A 20561-nucleotide genomic window follows, 5' to 3' on the forward strand; every position below is an offset into this window, starting at 1 on the left:
CTCCCTCATCAGATTGACTCTGTTCTCTGCTGTGTACAGAGATATGCATGACTGTTGAAACCATTTCAAACTTCCCTAGCTGTTCAGAGTCTCAAAAGCATAATGAAGTAACAACAAAACTGGATGACTATATAAATCATGTAATACCTCATACCTGTTAACAGAAAGCCTTCCTTTTAAAAGGATTATTTCTTTTCACCTGGGTGTTATTTATTTCTTAAGTAAAACATTTTTGTTGTGTCATTTTGTTTCAAGTGGGACCCTCAAGGAAGATGACATCCTGAAAACATAATGTGCCACTAAAACACCATAAACAAAACAGTTGTAACCAGCAGCGATAACCAATGAATGGGTAGTTAAAAAATAAAAAACAAATTCCAAGAACCAGGGTATCACATTCTCAGAGAGCATTCTCTGACACTGGGGCAGCCAGTGTTGTTCTCTCCAGATGTTGTTGGATTCTAATTCCGATCAACCCCAGCCAACACGGCTAGTGGCCAGAGATGGCAATGGGAGTTTCGGTGCATAAGCACCTGGAGGGCACCATGTTGGTTCGCCCTGCTCTAATCATAGTGAAAGTGAAATGGAAGGAAGTAAGCATGGGGGCATTGGGACGCGGGTGGCACTGTGGGCTAAACCACAGAGCCTAGGACTTGCCAATCAGAAGGTCGGGAGTTCAAATCCCCACGATGGGGTGAGCTCCCGTTGTTCGGTCCCTGCTCCTGCCAACTTAGCAGTTCGAAAGCACGTCAAAGTGCAAGTGGATAAACAGGTACCACTCCGGCGGGAAGGTAAACGGCGTTTCCGTGGGCTGCTCTGGTTTGCCAGAAGCGGCTTAGTCATGCTGGCCACATGACCTGGAAGCAGTACGCCGGCTCCTTCGGCCAATAAAGCAAGATGAGTGCCGCAACCCCAGAGTCGGTCACGACTGGACCTAATGGTCAGAGGTCCCTTTACCCTTTACCTTTTAAGCATGGGGGCGGACACCATGGCTAAATGGGTGGAGCACATGCATTGCATGATGAAGACCTCAGGTTCAATTCTCAGCATTTCCAGTTAAATAATGAAGTTGCAGGTGATAGGAAAGACCACTGTCTCCTGGAGACTGTAGAGAGCCTCTACTCAGGCAAAATGGACAGTACTGGGTAGACAATAGCCTAATCTGGTATTAGGTAACTCCTGTGTTGATGGGGCACAGAGTTTCCTAAACAGGTGCCACCACTGAGAAGGCTCTATATTAGGTGCTGGGAACCTTTGGCTCTTAAAAATGTTTTTAAAATGTTGCTGAACAACAACTTGCATTGGCCTCAGCAAGCATATCCAATGGTCTGGGATGATGGAAGTTGTAGTTTAGCAACATGTGGCGGGCTAACGGTTCCCCATGCCTTCTCTTTTCCCCTGTGCCCATCTGTTGCACCTGAGATGAGATAGATGTTTATTTGCATCAGCCAGTAGAGATTGCAGTTTGTGCACAAAGTACATATGAAAATGTCACCTTCATTTTAATGGCAGCCACAATTAACATATGTGGTGTTTTCCTGTCACCCACTTACGTTGGTCTGTAAAGATAATAAGGTCATATCAGAAGAGCCTTTTTCAGATATCGAAGTCCCAAACAGTAATTGTCACTTTGAACTGGGCACAGAAACAAATTGGCAGCCAATAAAATTGGTACATATGTTCACAATTCAGGCTACTACCAGCAGTCCTTTGCATTTTTCACTAGCTGATGTTTCCAGATGCTTTTTTAAGCCAGGGTACATTACAGTAGTCTCATCTGCAACCAAAGTCCATTCAATTATGTCAAGCACTACCGTGTGTAAATAGGGATTAGGAAGAAATGGGGTTCAGTTTGCAACCCTACATAATTTGCACTTTCCAAAACAATACTGTACGTGAAATGTGTCCATCCTTCAAAATTCACACTTCTCTGAATCTTGCAGTGCAGTTCTCAGGCTAAGAAATGTGCACACAAATGCATATACCAGGGTAAAGTGTGCATATAAAAGCATAGAATACTGAAAGTAAGATACAAAAAATGGCTTGTTAGGGAAAACCATTTTGTAAAAATGTGCATATTTAGCAAAATTGCATAAGAAATTTATGCAACTAAAACTAAAATGCTGATGAATTTCCAAGAGGACCTGGGGGGGGGGCAAGGTGAGGAGTAAAATATTCATTCTGGTGAAGAAATGTGGAAAACTGAATGTAAGATTGGAAAATTAGAAATTAAGAGAAGCTGAAATCGACAAATTCACCCGACCCTAGCTGAAACTGTGACAAGCGTATAACTCCACACTTAAACAGAATGTTGTCTTTCCAACCTCTGGCAGGCAAAGGAAGGAGATCTTGCAGTGATCAATAACCTGCTCCATGAGCCCAACTTGACATCCAAGAAATTCAAAGAATGGAAAATGAAGAACTATGAATTTTTCCTGGACATTTGTGAGTACGGCGCTGTTCTGAAAACCCAAAACGGAGCCTCTGAACTTGCAGCTTCAGCCCCTCTGCTGACACACACTCATTCCTTCATTGAAACGCACGTCTGACAGGATGTAGCACTGGGAACACTTGGGGGCGGAGTGAGCTAGTGGGGGGACCATGAAAAATCTATTGTGACAAAACACTGTAACCTGTGTAAATAATGTACTCAGCTGTATTGTAAATAGATTGGATAAGAAAACTCGTGCCACAGGATGCCTATTGCATTGCATGTTAAGACAGTCTTATTTTTATTTTATTTTACTTTATTTATTGGATTTTTGTTTTGTTTTGTTTCTGTTTGTTTGTTTGTTTGCTGATTGGGTTCTGCATTAGAAAGAAGTGAAGTATTCACTGGCATAATTGAAACCCCAGTTATATTAATGAGTACTGTACTAAAGTTGAGTATGGGTTAAAGGAGCTCTCTTACCATTTTATATATGTAGATATACTGCATGTAGCCGTATCTATATATATAAAATGTAACATGAAATATTATTTTTTAAAAATACTCTGAAATGCCCATCCTCATATATTTCTTTTATTTTATTTATTTATTTATTTCTCTGTCTTTTTTCCAAATTGAAATTTTAAACCCTAAGAGCATACAAAAAAAACAAAAAAAAAAAAGAAAAGTAAAAAGCATTGGCCACTCCTAGGGAATGAACATTTAAATGTTCAGCATTTCCAGTCAACCGTTGCTACTGTCTTTTGTGAGCATAACAAAGGTTTCAAGTAGCATGGAAATGGTAAGCTTAAACCCTTTTGGTGTGCCTTAAAATGTATAGCGTCTATATCCAGGAAAATGTTACGTTCCCTTTTGCCTCTTGAGGCGTAAACTGTACATGCCGTTGAAACGCTGTGCTATTTTTATAATAACGTGCCTGTTTTTCAGAGGAAGAACGGGCATAGGCAACGCACATGTGTATGGGGGGAGTGCGTGCTCATGCACATGGTACGGAAAGGGGCCACACAAAGTGGCCCATTCAGTTCTGCTGCTACCTAAAGCAGCTTCCGGTCGCTTTTGCACCATCATGGGGTAGTCCACAAGACGCGTGCCCTCAATCTGAGAAGACGGTAGCTATTCCAGTTGTCGGCGTTTATCCACTGTGAATTTCGTGCCACAGACCTGTGAACCACAAGATTCTGATACTGTCTATTGCTGCCTCAAAACAAAGAACGAAGGGGGGGGGAATGTCTGAACTGAAAACCGTTGTTTTCTATATGTACAGTGTCTGATGGAGTTAAGCGAATCATTCGTATTTATGACTTAAGTAATGTTTACTGGAATAAAAGAAACAAAGAGACCACTGGAAGTACTCAGGACTTATAGTGATTCACTATAGAGAGAGAGGGAGAAATCGGGGCCTCCTAGATGAACCTTGTTAGCATTCTCCCAAAGGCCTACAGAAGCCTTTTTCCGGTACTGGCATAAACTGCTAGCAGTGAGCAGAGATGGTCCAAGACATTTGGTACCTGACGTAGAATATCTAAATGGTGAACAGATATAGTAATAAACTAAATAACTGACCAGTAACAGCACAAGCCTATCTATATCTATCTACTCAGAAGTAAGATCCATTGATGTAAATGGACTTTATTCCCAGGTAGGTGCATATAGGATTGCAGGCTTTGTGCCCTTAATTGGCATCCCCAGATTTGCTTTCTCAGATGGGCCACCATGCCCTTGTCTCGGACAGATCTGGCAGTAAGCGCTGCAAGACAGTATAGAACCATAAGTAAAGGTGAGCCTCGCAGCCAGGAAAAAAACCATTTGCTTTAGTTCAAAAGTTTAGAAACCATTGCAGTATACTTGTTTACATGACTGTTAAAAGCACTTCACCACACTCTCCACACTGTTGTAGAGTCTCCATTCATTTGGAAGGGAGCTTTCAATGGAAACCCCGTACAGCCTGCAGAAAAGAGTTGGGGAATGTATAATAACAGGGCTTGGTGGGATGCCATACCCATGTTGCTTACCTGTTGCCTTTGGCAGAGCGGGTAAATTCAAAGCATGGTGTGGCACTAGCAATGCATCTCGCCATCCTAATGTCCAGATGGTGTGTATGTGCACAGATATGACCAATAATGTGTAACCCCTCCCCATAAACATTACATTCTAAAGAGTACCTCTGCTGAGCATATTCACTTAATACTCTACATGCATATATCCCATATAGACCTGGGGTGAAGAACCCGTTGCCATCTAAATGTTGTCAGGCTGCAACTCCCATCATCCCTGGCCATTGGTCATGCTGCCTCGGGTTGATGGGAGCTGGAGCCCAACAACATAGAGAGCTGTGAGTTCTCCATTCTTTATTGCACCAAATGTGTGGAGACCAAGGGTAGGGGTATGGAATGCAGGCATGATCCCTATTATGCACCAACTAAGGCCAGTTTACTGAATTCCGCACAGAGCATTTGATCGGCAGCATTGCATTGGATGACTTAAGCCTAAGGAAAAGAATGGGATTCCTATTTTAAAAAATTAAGTTCACTGTTGACAATAATACATGTAATTTATGATGAATTATCCGTGAAAAATAGGTGTTTTTCAGGTGTCGTTGAACTACAGATCCCATCATCCCTGACCACTGGCCATACTGGCTGGGACTGATGGGGATCCAGCGTCCAGCAATATCTGGAGGCAACAGTTTCAATGGCTATCCTTAATGCAAACATTCTTTCCAGTAAGGAATGGCTGCTTTTAAACAGATACACAAGACATATTGATATTCTTTCAAAACCCTTCTTTGGAAACCTAACCCTTTAATACTAAACACATTTACTTAGCACTGCCAGTTCACACATGCACATAGAAGCAGTAGATTTCTTGGCACATGCAGCTGAATGTGTGAAATAGACTCCCTTGCAGAGCATAGTGCCAGAAAAGGTGGGAGGTTATGTGAATAAACTTTGATCAGGATGGGTTGACAAAAGAATCAGTATCATGTCTGAGGATGGCCTCAGCATTGTGCTTCTTGGGGGGGCCTGCCTGTGTTTGTGCCTCAGCATATATGTTGCCAGGCTTACCTGGTGATGAGCAGTAACGGTGATGGTGGCCGAATGAGTTGTGGTGCCTTGGAGGAATCCAATAGTGTAGAAGCCACCCTTAGAGTTTCTCACAATACCCCATTGCAGCACATTATCAGAGAGTGTTTGAAAGCACAGCAGGAAATTTAAACAGTAACTCAAAGCCATTTAGTGGGCTGTCTTGTTAGAGCACCAGGAAAAGGGAGCCCAGGCCTAGTGTCGGCAGTGGGCACTGCTGAGTCTCTAGCAGCTGCCTGAGGATGCCAGTGCCTGATGCTACAAATGAAGCAGAATGAGGAGATGACTAGCAGACCATAGCAAACTCTACTTGCTATGCAGTTTGTATTTGCAGGAAGGTTTTGGCTGAAGGGGGTTAAATATGCTGGTTGATCCTCCATGTGTAGCCTGAAGTAGCATAGTCCAGTCTCCTTCCTCAGAATGACACCATCTTCTGTGAGATACACATATGCATAGACCACCCCCTAGTACAATGGCACATGGCTGAGGTCTCCACTCTCTTTTTCTTTGCTTTCTTTTTGCTATATTCTGTCTTCATTTACTCTGTAGCATGCTCCATTAATATGAATGACAGAAGGGTGTTTTAAAAATATGCTTTAAAAAGGGTATACTTGGAGGAACCATAGAGCTGGAAGGGATCCCTCGGGTAATCTAAGTCCAACCTCCTACAATGCAGGAATCTCAACACATGGTCCCCCATCAAATTTGAAACCGTAACAGACCCTGCTTAGCTTTACAAATGGGCTTGCAGTTTTATTGCTAGGAAGCTACTCCTTGTCCTACAATACGCTATTGCCAATTCAAAATTGATTTAACCAGATGTAGCTTGTGAACCTGAAAGCTGTGCCCTGTATGGGGCCTTTTAGTGCTCAAGTGTGAGCACTTACCTGCCTATGCACTAGAAAGAAAATTCACCTGATTATTACCCCAAGCTTGCTGGGGCCAAACTTGCTAGCATTTTGGCATTTAGCAGATGTGGATTTTTTTAAAGTGTAAATAGCTGCCACTAGAAGGGGAATTTTATCCTTTTCACTCCCTGCCATAATCCTGACACACACACACCCCCAGTGTTGCTATTTGCACATGGAGGAAGGTTGGCATTAAGGGGATCTTTCATTCTAATGCAAACAGCAGGTGGGGGAGCGGATTTTCATCAGGTTTCAAGTGGGTTGGTGGCTAACATTGTTGTCTGCCATGGTACCAATCTTAATTGCTTGATCTATCCCACAAACACCTATTGCCAAGTCTAGCAATCAGAAATTTAATCATGCTTCCCTGAATGTCAAGAATAGGAACAGTGATTTACTAGGCACCGGCCCCTGAAATCAGGGACAAGTTGGAAGAAAGTAATGTCATCAGATGTGAAAAGCCACTTTGAGAACTAAACTGGTATAATAGGAAGGAAGGAAAAGAAGGTTATAGAATCATAACTGAACTCAGCTAGAAGGCTGCCCAATCAAGTGAGGTCATGAGATAACAGAAATCCCAAGCCCACATGTTGGGGTTTTGTTTTTTTGTTTTTTGATGAGGTGGAGATACCCCTTCGCCCAACTCTGCTTGGTTCTGCTGGCACCCACCAATGTGTGAGCCTCAAGGAACATCCCAATGTGCCTGCCCAAATGCTGATAGAGCAGGCGTTACTGCTTGTGGTAGCCATTGGAAATAGGGCACTTCTGGACTAGCGCAATGTTCACTAGATCCTGAACCATTCCCACGGCTGTCACAGCTCTGAATGAGGCCTCTTTGCTCTGCAACAGCTCTGAATGAGGCCTCTTTGCTGTGCTAGCCTGGAAGCTAGTGTAACAAAGGGTCAGTTTTCCTTTCCTCCCCCGGTGCAAATGGTGAAACTATGGCTGCAGCCGTAGCTCTGCCACTCCACCAAGCCCTGCCACTGCTAGCTATAAGCTGCATATTGCATCCTATAAGTGAAATTCTGTTTTTCATGGACAGAAAATAGATTGGCATCTACTGGTAAATCTCTGGGAGATTTGTAGTAGATCTGCAAGGGTTTACCAACTACTCAACAATGGCAACAGAAAAAGACTTGCACGCACATATGCACAATCTGCATATTAGTTAGAATATCTGCTTTGTAGTAACTCAGATGTAACTTGTGTTATCGAAATGTGTGGTTCATGCACTGCAGTAATCACTGACCCCAACCTGAGCATGTGGCTCCAGCTGGTGCACCTTAAGGTTCTATTAAAAGCACTAAGAAGGTCCTGTAAACCTGAGGTCTACCTACACCTGCTGTACAGTACACAGTTGCTTCCCATCTTGGGTTTCTAGGTGGCCTATGGGGAATTCCTCAATGAGAAGATCAATCATAGAGGGTTTCCTTCAAAGGCAGCTTGTCCATTGTTAATGTCCCTTTTCAGAGTTCCCTAGGAAGTGGGCTTGGTTGGTTAAACCACACTGGGTTTGGTTAAACCACACTGAGAATTGTAGCTCTGTGAGGGCCAATGACTCCCAGCACCCTTAACAAACTACAGCTCCCAGAAAGAAGGCCTGATGGTTTAAAGTGGTATAAAGGGGCTTTAAATATGTGGTGTGAATGTGCCCTTAAGCTGCAGCACCTTTCCTAAACCTTGCTGTCTCTTTTGTTTCCTCACCAACACCTTACAACTGCTCTGCCCCTGCCTCGCGGGGTTCCAACTCAACCAGTGATAGCTGGAATCCCAGTTTTCCTGCTCTGCCCATTTGTGGCATTGAAGCAGTAGTCCAAGCTTGTCACTCTCTAGGGCAGAGGTGAGAAATCTTGCTCTGCCCAAGGGCCACATTCCTTCCGGGCACCTTTCCAGGAGCCACATGTCAGTGATGGGTGGAGCCAGGTGAAAAAGTAGGGAAAGAAACATATATGCATTTTACCTTTGTATACTAATTTTTACACACATTTCCTCATATGTTCTATCCAGGCAAGGTAGAGGCATTATCAGAGTTCTAGGACATTGCAGCCAGGCCAAAACATTCATGGTGTGACCCCTGAGTGTGAGATTCACCACTTCTGCTCTAGGGTTTCAGCATCCTATTCCCATAAAAAAATACCTTGAAAAAAACACAAGATAGATTGTCTGAAACATCAAACACACAGTGGCACTCTCTCTTTGGGAATAGTCTTCGGCATGCCCAGACAGAGACACCCCCTTGCCATTGGGGAAGGAAGGAATGTTACCCCAAATGAGCTTATCAGCACACAAATGTCTAAATCCATCCGTTATTGTCTTTATCCAGGCTTGATGCCAGTACTATTTTTAACCAAAGAATATACCTCACTTTCTTGGCAGTGGCTCTGCTTTCCTGGGGCTCCATGAAGTGGAGCAAGGCTTTTTGTAGGTCGACAGCAGACATCTCTTTATTTTCTCCAGGGGGTCTGAGCTCAGCGAACCTGTCATTAGAGAGCTTGTTTTGTTGCTTTGATGGCAATATTTGCATTTGCCTCCTTGTGCTGCAGGTATCTCTCTCTCTCTCTCTCTCTCTCTCTGTGTGTGTGTGTGTGTGTCTGTCTGTCTGTCTGTCTGTGTCTGTGTCTGTGTGTTTAAGATTGGGAATTGTGCAAGGCCCAGATAACAAAGGGGCCACAGTAGGAACATAGGAAGCTGCCTTATATTTGAGTCAGGTCTATTGGTACATCCAGCTCAGTATTGTCCACACTGACTGGCAGCAGTTCTCCATGGTCTCATCTCTCATTTCTCTCAATGTCAGAAATTGAACCTGGGACCTTCTGCATGCAAAGCAGATGCCATTACCACTGAACCATAGCATTCCTCCCTTTGAATGTTTTGGGCTTTACAAAAACCACTGGTTGTTTTCACCAGGGTTACATTTCAAGCTAAAGCTGTTCCAGAGCTAGTAAGTGCAGTGTCAAATCTCATACATTCGCCTTTAAATCTCTTGTATTCATTCCCCCTCCCCATCACTAGTTGCACACATATCTTCAAGGCTGCCATCAGAACCCAAAATCCTCGGGCAGATGCTGGGCCACCCAGTAGGGCACACCACAGATGCTTGCCCAGAAACCACCCACCCCCAGTCTGGTGCTATTTTAATTTCACTACAATGCCCCACAACTAAGTATAACTCTGGGGCATTGTGAGAAATTTAAATAGCAGCCACTCAGTACTGCTCAGAGCCCTGCTCCTACAATGCTGCCAGCTAACCCACCAGGGCTCAGTGAGAGCATTTTTCTCAGGGCCCCTTCAAACTGGTACTATACCATCCATGGATGCACTTTCTTTCCCAAATTTACAGGATAACCACCAATGACCTACCTGATGGTGAGAGCCAGAGTAATCTTAATTAGAACTAGAATGGCAGGAGGAAGCTAGGACCCAAAGGAGGCTGCATTTTATATTTACCTCACATATGGCAGGAAGCAATAAGGCAACAAATATTAATCCCACTTGCAGTTGCCCAGGGGAATAGAGAGTGTTCTAGTTGCAAGCTCTGCGGTGCTGGAGCTGGCAGCTATGATAGCCTGCAGTAAAACATCATCCATCCCCTTCAGCAGTAGCTATTGCACACTAGATTTGTTGAACAGATTAGGCTGAAGATGGCCCTGTAACCCTAATAAACCTAAATTATGCTGAATCTAGACATCCATCTGTCACCCATGCTTTTTCTTCTGTGCATGTTATCCTGTGCTGCATACATTGGCATGTATCAATACACGCACATGCATCAATACATCTTGTTGGGCACCAGGAGCACGCTACTAGAAAGCAGCCTTATCAATACTCGCTGACATCAAGTTATCAGTAGCACATATTGAACCCAATATATGGGCATGTCACTTCCCCCCCTCTTCTCTTCAACATGGACGCAAGCAGGTGAACAGAAGCTTAGTGTTTACAGTAGTTTACTGTTATGTCTGAGCTCTGAGATAAACTGTGGTTAGTCTTAACTATTATTTACTAAAACAAGTCAACTTCAAGCTGACTTCTTTCAGTAAGAGCAAGAGTTCAAATATAACTATAAATAACTATTAATTGAAAGTCAAAGTCAAAGCTTCCCAACCCCTCTTGGTTGGAAGGCTGGGGATAAGCCACGGTTTTCCAGTTCAGATAGACCAGGCAAGTGATTTAATAACCTACAAGAGAAACACCATTTTGTTGGGGGGGGTGGGTAAACAAAGGTACAACACTTGCTGTCGGCCTACAAAAAACATGGTTTGATGTTTTTATGAAACTGGCTTTAGAATCCAGTTCCTTAACAAATATATTTCCCAAAGATGCTGACTTCCTGGGTTTACTGGCTTTTGTTCTAGGGAAAATGCCCAGCTTTCAGAGCAATGTACGGAAGCTTAAAACTGCAGAAGGTAGTGCCGGTATTTGCAAAACTGAAGGTAGTCAGTTTTGGTGAATCCCAAGGATGAAGGTTGGATGACTTTACCCCTTACAGTGGGGTCTCTCAAAGCCTTCTTCTGAATCTTTCAAAATTCTACAAGAACCACTTAACAATTTCATTGTCAATCTCCTAACAAATCATGGTCATTAAACCTATCCTTTTATAGGTCTAATTGCCAGATTTGGATGTATCTGATTTCTTTGATTTAGTACATTTCTAGACATCCTGCCTACCTTAGCAAGTTCTCTTCCTTTTAACAGCCTTTATTTAACAAATATGAAAATAAAATACTTCAGTTTCAAGGTGGGGGTTCATTTCTATGGGATATATTGTATACACACTTAAATCTAAATTTAATTTCCCTGAAATAAAATGAATGGCATTTAAAAGAAAGAAAATAAACCATGGGGTGTTGTTATTTTTAAAGAAATGTTATTTTGTTGAAATAAGTTGATCACACTTTTGAAAGGATGTAAAAGATCATAAGTTTACTTCTTAAAGAGACCATGAGTTGTATCCAATTACATTTAGTGCACTAGCTACACAGTTCTGTCTATGACTTCCCAGAATTAAGCCCCACTGAGCTCAATGAGGCATATTTCTAGGTATGTGTTTATAGGATTGCAGCCTTATTTACACTTCCTGTACTTAATTCCCATTGAAAGGGACAAATTTCTCATGACTTACGTCCCATTGATTTTGATGGAAACTAAGTGCAGCTAATGGGCAGAACAATCTAGTCCCCTCCCCATTATGCCAAGCTGGGCAGAGGTGGTTGGACTGAGCAGAGATGTCCTTCTGTCCAGCTCTCCTGATTAATCTGGCCTCCCGCAAGCTGCCAAACATGCAGGCAGGAGGGGGAATCACTGGCAGGATCACCCCGCTCCTTGGTCAGCAGCCAGCAGGAAGCCACTGAATGGGAGTTCCAAGGGTGGGACTCAGCCAGTTGGCTCCCAAACCGATTTCATTGCCTTCATGTGACAGGATGGGGCCTGATTGCTCTTCTGCCACGTCTGCCATGCAGTGGTGGGCCTGCCACTCCATACAGCCCCACTGGTGGGGGAGGTTTGGAATGCAGCCTTAGTCTGGATGCAACAGCATGCTATTTAATATTCATCAGACACACACTGCTAGGCCCTGCTGTGCTCTACTGCATAGCTTATATCAAAGGGTCTTGCACTGGAGGACTTCCTGATAGATATCACTTTAGTTCAGGCAAACGTGAAATCAAAAATAATTATTTTTTTAAACTGAAAAATGCACTCACTTTGCATGAAGTTAAGTAACTAAAGCACTATGTTGTGTGCAATAATGCCACTACCTATGTAGTATGTGGCGTACTAGTTGATGGTAAAGATTTATATTGAAAAGATTAGGTAGAGTGCTTTGTTGCTTTGCTGGACGCAACCAAGGAACTCTGCCCCTCAAATTAGTGGATTATTACATATACTGAAGCAAAGAAACCTGAAGTGTTTCAGTTAGGGTCTCAGTTATAAATCACTCTGCAGCTGATTTCAAATCAGTTTGAGTGCTCTGGCTTTCTCCAAAGAATCCTGTAAACTACACTTTTGTAAGGAGTGTCCTTTCTTTAACCGTTGTGGATGCGCCTGCAGAACTTTAACCGTTGTGGATGCGCCTGCTCTTTGGAAGGGAGCCATACCACTTGAGCTGGTTTGAAACTGATTTAAATTTGTCCTGCAGATGTGACTTGAAAGGAGCTGGGAAACTGGGGCAGGAGAGACCCATCTGCACTCGTATGAAGAATCTTTATAATATGTGACACTGAAACTGTACTGCAACAAAAATATCGTTGTCAACACCATTAATTTGCTGGGCCATAGGTGACTCTTGCCTAATTTACTAAGTAGATAACAAGACTTGTACAAATAGAGAGCCTTTTAAAAAAAAGAAAAAAAGAAAAATGCTTACATGTAGAAAATGTATGACACCCTTGTACTATGGCTTGCACTTTACCTGCATATAAACTGTGAAGTAGGCTGTAGTAAATTATTATTATTTTGTATATTCAGGGGTTGAAGTAGCAAAGCACTAGTACTACATGGCTGGTTTTCAAGCTGTACTGTTAAAAGAAATCTCAGACTAGAGACGGACATGAGGGTTTTGAAGAGAGTTGAAGGTGGAAAGAGACAGGAATCTTGGGCCAAATAGGACCCAATCTTCCCTTGGCTGAAAAAAAAAGGCTTTGCAAGCATGGATGAGATAATTACTCTTGCCAGGTTGCTTTATACAGTGGTACCTTGGTTTGCAACCGCTTTGGATTACAACCATGTCAAACCTGGAAGTACGTGTCCCTTTTTTTTTATTACAACCCATTTTTTTTGGATTACAACCCATTTTTTTGGATTACAACCCATTTTGGGGGGGAGGCCCCATTGGTAAAAGCGCGCCTTGGGTTACAACCTGTTTTGGTTTACAACCGGACCTCCGGAGAGGATAATGGTTGTAAACCAAGGTACCACTGTAGAATGCAATTGATAAACCACTTAAAGGATTGCAAACACCAATGTGGATCAAGACTACACAATCAATAGCCAGATTCTGACAATCCTTTAAACTAGGGTGGCCAGCATGTGCCCTCTAGATGCTTTTGGACTACAGTTGCCACCTTCCCTGATCATTGGATGTCCTAGCTGGGACTGCTGGAAGTTGTAGTTCGATTACTTTTGGGAGGTGAGGGTACAATGTTGGCTACGTCTGCTCTAAACTATTTCCTTACAGGACTCCTCTTCAGAACTACTTACTTGCTTTCTCTATGAATCAAGCTACAGTTTGCTGCTGTGATACCCAGATTGGTAAATGGTAGTTTAACAGCAGCAGGAGTGGGGAATTTGTTGGATTCCCAACTCCCATAAACATGGTCAATAGTCAGATGTAATGGGAGGAATCAGATTGTTAAAACCTCACCTTGCTACTTTGGATGTTGCTGTAAACCAGGCATAGGCAAACTCTGGCCTGCCAGATGTTTGGGACTACAATTCCCATCATCCCTAACAGGACCAGTGGTTAGGGATGATGGGAGTTGTAGTCCGAAACAGCTGGAGGGCCGGAGTCTGCCTATGCCTGCCTGTGGTTTGGTTCAAACAGGAGATAAGAAATCATGACCGGCAAGAGACAGGAAAAACAAATAGGAAGGAGCACACACATACTACACTTGCTCACAATCCTCCAAACCATGTTTTCCAGGGGCTTTGGAATGATGCTGTTTAGTATAAACACCAAGCTTTTCAAACCACCTTCAACTCTCTGTAAAACCACTCTTCTGCCAAAAAGAGGTCAAATAAGTGTATTTTGAAAAATCTGCTAAGTTAAAAGTCAGCATCTGTGACTGACTATGCTATGGGGTCTCTCCATGGTCTTTCTTTTGTAAATATGAACATTCTTAACTATTTCTGTAGCAATAGGAGGTTATATACCAAACTTTCACTTGGACTGTTTTCAAACAACAAAAAATCTCTAGCGCCTTGTATTCTTTTAAAAAAAAAATCATGGAGAACCAGTCTTAGGAGCATTTTTGTTTACACAATAATATGTATATATAAGGAAATATATATATATATATATTAGAGGCAGAACTGTTATTTATCATACTTTATGTTGTGCTTGATTATTTCTAAGAGTCTGTCATCTAGAAATATTTTCTGTGATAGAGAAAGAAAAATGTTATATTGCAGGAACCCTCCTGCATAGGAGCTTGAAAAGTGAAAGCTTTAAGCAACTGTACATCTATATTGTAGCTATTATTTTTAACTCCAACCTATTGTAATTTTCCTAATTTAGCCATGAAAGAAAACCAAAATGTGATGTTAAATCATTAAACCAGGGAAGATCCCATTCATATGTTTTGCCTTGTTGTTTGAAAACTTCAGAACATATCCTTCATCTTTACTTGTGATGAGGGAGGTCTCTTTCATGGGCTGCCTCTACTTTCATCCCTTAGCAGTCAAGAGCCTTCATTTTCATGGATGCACATGGAAAATGGACTTACAGTGCAATCCTATACATTTCTCCTCAAATGTAAGCCCCATTGATTTCATTGGGGCTTATTCCCAGGTAAGTGGGTACAGGATTGCAGCCTCAGATAGGTAAAACTAAATTTCAACCCCTGGATAATACAGGTTTCTTTATGTGTCTGTATGTGTGTTTTTCAGTTTCACCAAAGTCTTTTTAATTTTATACTTGTCTTATGTTGGAAAGTGATCCACTGGTTTATATAGGCTATGAATGTTTGTTTTCCTTTGTTTTCCTTTTTTAGAATTAATGTACTTGGCTGCAATTTTTTTTCTACCACAGATTAACTTGTTAACTTTTTGCGTGTCTACAATGAAACTTTATGAATGGAAAAATTTCACTGTGTGTTGCTCACTGGGCATATACCTCATGGTACATTGCACAGACTTGTAAGTTGTAAGTTGCACTGCAACATTATAAAAGGAACATATTGCTCTTTTTTCAAAGATATTAACTTATTAAAAAAAACTATATAGACTGTACATTATTGAAAAAGGACATTTATTCTTCCTAAATTCAAAAGTAGTTTTTGTTTTGGGAAAAAGTTGTAAAACTTCAGTTGTAAATTTGGACTTCAATAAACTGAATTCTCTGATGTTTGAGGGCTCTTTCTTTTCTTAATATTTTGTATCCTTAAAAAGGGGAAACTGGTGTATGCTTCAGCCAGACAAGAAAACACATAATGAACTGCTACATGAATCTTGTGGGAAGGTTTATCATTTTAATTTGTCTCAGCCATGCCTTTTAATTTTTGTTTTAATACCTGGATGCATATTTAAAACTATAGTGATTATAGCTCCAACTACAGAGTTTGCAAAACAAACAACAAGAAGCCTTGTGGCACCTTGCCATCTTCTGGAATGCTGTAATGCTCTCCCAACCAAACAAACCACTAATGGAAGAACCCTATATAACGCCAAGGACTTGGGAGTGGCATTTTAGAGAACTTTACAAGGATAGAGCAGTGGGGAGAGGCCAAATCCCTGAAAGTATTCTGGACCTCCCAAAATGAGCCCCTGTAACAACGTCAGAGATTCTGGTAGCCCAACTGAAACAGGGGAAAGCCCCAGGTGCAGATTTAATACCCGCAGAGGCTATTACAAATAATTTGGTTTTTTGGGCCCTATTTTAGCCCCACTTTTCACTTATGAATATATTCCTGAAGACGGGGGGCTTTCAATCATTGTCCCAATATATTAAAAAGGCAAAAAGATGATCCTGCCAACTACAGACCACTCAGTCTTCTTAACATAATAAGCAAACTGTACGCAAGACTGACTACAACAAGAAAACATCCTTGCAGATGAGCAAGTGGGATTTCGAGAAGGCCGTTTGACCATCGACCAATGTTTGGTTCTTCACCATCTAATAGAGAAGTACTCATTTAGTAATATTACTTCTCTTTATGTGGCCTTCATTAACTTCAGAGCAGCCTTTGACTCTATTTCCAGAACAAAGTTATGGGAAAAACTGGAGACCTCCACAATAGATAGACGCTATACCTAATACGCATGTTACATGAAGGGACTTCATTAAAGGTGGGTTGTACCTCCCAGCACCACTTATCTAATGCAATAGAAACCGAGAAATGAGTCAAACAAGGATGCATACTGGCCCCATCTTCGTTCAATTATTATACAAATGATATGATCCCTTATCTCCGCAATATTAATTTCCATCCTCCAAAACTTGCAGGAAATCATATTTCAGTGCTGCCATATGCAGATGCTGCTGCAATCCTCTCTAGAACACCAATAGACCAATAGAATACCAAAAGAGCCATGAAAACACTCACTGCATGTTGCAAAGAGAGTCAATTGAACCTCAATTATCAGAAAACCAAAATCATGGTCTTTGCCAAAAGGCTTAAATTCCGTGTATGGTACATTGACGGTCATAAGATCAAGCAGGTCACCTGCTTTAAATACCTGGGTATAGCCCTTCACTCATTGGGAAGTAGAAAAATCCATGGCATCTACATTGCAGGGAATGCTCAGAGAAGCACTAACACCATTCTTAGGTACTTTAGGTCCAAAGGTGGACACTATGTACCGGCAGCCCTCAAATTGTTTGAGGCCAAATCGATTGCACAACTGTTATATGGTGCCCAATTAGGCCCCTTTGCCAACTGTACTCCATTAGAATTGGTGCAATCCAAATTCTTAAGATCTGTACTACAAGTACCTAAATATAGCTCCAACGCTACAATACGCCTCAAAACTGGATTCATAAGAACTGAGGCCAGAGTGTGGCTCGCCACTCTTAATCACTGGCTGAGACTAGCCTCCCTTCCGAGTGGCCTTGCTTCCCTGACTATTAAAGACAATTTCCAATTGTTATGGAAACGAGCAGTGGATAATATAATAACAACTCTAGGATTCAATCCACAGATCTTATTTAACATGGGGCACGACAAGCAAAAAACATTATTAAACAGTGTGTGGTAGACATAGAATGACAGGTAGACCTAGCCAGGTCCCCCCAAATTTTAATTAACAAAACTAGAAGATAATCGACTTCCCAAATGCCATACATAGCTAACCTTGAAATACCAAAACCATGAAGGGATTTCACTTTGGCCTGTTGTCAGGCCCTCCCTTCAGCAGTTCACGAAGGCCGTTATAGGAAGATACCATATGAGGAGAGAAAATGCCCATGTGGCTCTGGGCAGCAGGAAACAATGGAGCATGCCAGTAGTCATACATCTGGTTGCGAACATAATCCGTGCGGGAGGCATGTTCGCAACCCGCAGCATTCGTACATGATGCGATTCGGCGCTTCTGTGCATGCGCGAGCACCGAAACCTAGAAGTAACCCGTTTCGGTACTTCCAGGTTTGGCACGGTCCATAACCTTAAAACGCGCAACCCGCAGCGTTCGTAACCCAAGGTATGACTGTATTACATAGACATTCGAGCTAGGTTTATCCAGCCCATCCTATATAAGTTCCCTGGGCATTCAGAACAACACTACATCTCCCTATTACTACAGGACAAAAGCCCAGAAGTCACATATTTAGTCTCCAGATTTTGTGCTGCCATGGTAGATATTTGTCGAAGGATGGTCCATGTTACAAATCAGTCCTAAACTGAAAGCCCATATTGTTATATCCGCACTTCTGAAGCACCACCCCATACAGCTGTTTTTAACTGATCTTTTAATTTTTCTTATCAGTTTTACTCATCCATTACCAATGCTTAATCAAGTATTCTATGTATATGTTTTAATCTATGTTTGGTTCTTGCTCCCATTTATTTAATAATTATCCCCTTAGAGATACTGTTATGCTATCTATTTAGATGTCTTGCTTATGCTGGTCTGTGACCGTAATAAAGTAATTCATTCATTCTGGTGGCACCTTAAAGAGGTTATATGTATAGGCTAATATTGTTAGCCTATACGTTTCTACTCAGAGGTAATTCCCATTTAATCCAATGGGGTTTACTCCCAGATAAATGGGTGTAGTCTAGCAGATTATTCTGGCATAAAATTTAGTGGAGTAGAGTCTATTTCACCAGAAAAATTAAAAATTATGAGCAGATAGATATTTATGCATGCTTAGAAAATACTCCATAAATGTTATCAGACCAGGGGGGCAAATGCAACCCTCCAACCCTCTTCCCCAGCCCCCAAGATTCTCCCCATGCCACATCCTCTTCCCAGCCATATCCCTCACAGACTTAGCTTTGCACTTTCCTTGAGTGCTTTTGTTGAGCAGTGGCATCTTCTTGAATTCTGAAGGTACCTCAAGTGTGTCTGGATGGTGGATAGAGAGCGATGGGGATGGAAAGCATCCTGCTGTATTTAAAAAGCGTAAAAATAACATGCATTACTCCATACACTCGTCTCTGACCCTGCCCACCATTGGCATATGCCCCCACTCCCAAAAGGGAAGGTGACCCTCAGAAAAAGTTTCCCCAAACCAGACCTATACTGTATAAACCAAATAATTTAGGCTTTGTGCCATCTTTCAATGTCTCTTCTGTTGCAGATATGGCCAATGCAAAGTGGTTGAAACAGTTGGGAGGATTGTCTATACTCTACGTTGGCTTTGTGACATTACCATATAGCCACTCAGAATAGGCAATGTCACAAATCCGATTCAAAATTAACCTGGAGCTTCCTGCCTTCACGGCAGCATCATGTTCATGACTCAATCTTCAGTCTTCTGGAACCATATTACTGTGGAAAATTACACACACTCACAAAAGTTATGACAAAGCATTGGAACAGGAAAACCATCAGCCATGGACTAGCAGCAACCAAGCCACACTTTTGCAGTGAAAATATCTACACATGAACATTCAGTGCAGCTATAGTTATCAATATGTCATGGAATCAGGGCCACATACCGAAAGGGTTTCAAAGCAGGTGCATGAGTAAGAATTGTGATGGAAATATATTTGGTGAACTAAGGAAATCACTCAGATTATCATTTTAGGCCTGCCACTTGAAGAGTCTCTTTGGAATAGCAGAATACAACTAATGACCAGTTTTTGTCCAGCTTCATGGAAGAGGCCAAGACCATATCCATACCATGCATTTAAAGCAGTATCATACTGTAAGTAGAGATGGCTTTCCCCAAATAATCATGGGAACTGTGGTTTGTTAAGGCTGCTGATAGTTCTTAGGAGACTCCTACTGCACCGTACCTATTATTTATAATGGAACAAGTAAACATAATTCTTGAACACCCAGTTTACAAATCTGAGCAAATGAAGAGCAGAAATTCTACATGAACAACTCTGCTTGGGTCACAATAGTTGGGCTTGTTTTTAAATTGACCCAGGTGAATGGTTTACTCCAAAGCCAACATGGCTATACAATTTTAGTGCAAAACATTTTACCCTGACCCGGACTGTTGGACCTCCTGAAGCACTGTGCAGTTTAGTAGACATGAATCCTGATTATTAGGGTTTGAACCTTGCTTCCTGGGTCATCCTAGTCAAACTCTCAGGCCAGTCCACCTCAAAAGTTTGTTGTAAAGATAACATGGAGTTATATGCATAACATCTTAAGCTCCTGGGTAGGATGGGTATAAATGTGGGAAGCAAATAATGAATGTTCTGAAAGGTGTGTTCCAGAATCCCTTGCAAAAGAAGTCAGGAGTTGCCTGGGTACTTTAGTGCCCTCCCTAAAATACTGCTACACTTTTGATTTTCCTTTTTTTAAACAAATTGTCATCAGATTAATACAAATTTAGAACAATATTAAAAACTGACACACACACACCCTTTCCTTCTATTTGTATTTGGGGCAGCAATGGAGGGAGGGAGATATTGCTGCTCTAAACTACACTGGTACCTCTGGATGCAAACGGGATCCATTCTAGAACCCCGTTCGCATCCAGAGCAGAACGCAACCCACGTCTGCGCGGGTCACGATTCACCACTTCTGCACATGTGCGTGACGTCATTTTGAGTGCCTGCACATGCATGAGCGACGAAACCCAGAAGTAACGCGTTCCGTTACTTCCAGGTCGCTGCAGAGCGTAACCTGAAAATGCTCAACCTGAAGCAACTTTAACCGAGGGTATGATTGTACCTGAGATGCTTGCACAAGCCAGCACTGCCTAATTTTGTATCTTCTTTGGAGAACGCATTACTGTATTAATACTATTAGGTATCTGTTCCAGAATGCATGAAAAGGGCATTCAAG

At 42.0% G+C, this 20561-nt stretch overlaps 1 protein-coding gene and 1 long non-coding RNA gene across 9 annotated transcripts in view; both read left to right on the forward strand.

The window, feature by feature from the left end:
* Nucleotides 1–3797, forward strand: part of LOC310836607 (connector enhancer of kinase suppressor of ras 2-like) — a 310451-nt gene extending 306654 nt beyond the window's left edge. For all 8 annotated transcript variants that reach the window (XM_083722107.1, XM_083722108.1, XM_083722106.1 and 5 more), the window contains one exon: nucleotides 2334–3797. In XM_083722107.1, the coding sequence (XP_083578233.1) occupies nucleotides 2334–2549 (216 nt within the window). In that variant the 3' untranslated portion in view covers nucleotides 2550–3797. The remainder of the gene's footprint in view (nucleotides 1–2333) is intronic.
* Nucleotides 3798–9072: 5275 nt separating this feature from the next.
* On the forward strand, nucleotides 9073–15499 carry LOC310836851. The gene is made up of 2 exons (XR_014560267.1): nucleotides 9073–13815; nucleotides 13946–15499. It is a non-coding gene; the product is annotated as an uncharacterized lncRNA (long non-coding RNA).
* The last annotated feature ends 5062 nt before the right edge of the window (nucleotides 15500–20561 follow it).

The sequence above is a fragment of the Podarcis gaigeae genome, assembly GCF_964106915.1.
Source record: "Podarcis gaigeae genome assembly, chromosome: Z".
Classification (NCBI taxonomy): Eukaryota; Metazoa; Chordata; class Lepidosauria; order Squamata; family Lacertidae; genus Podarcis; species Podarcis gaigeae.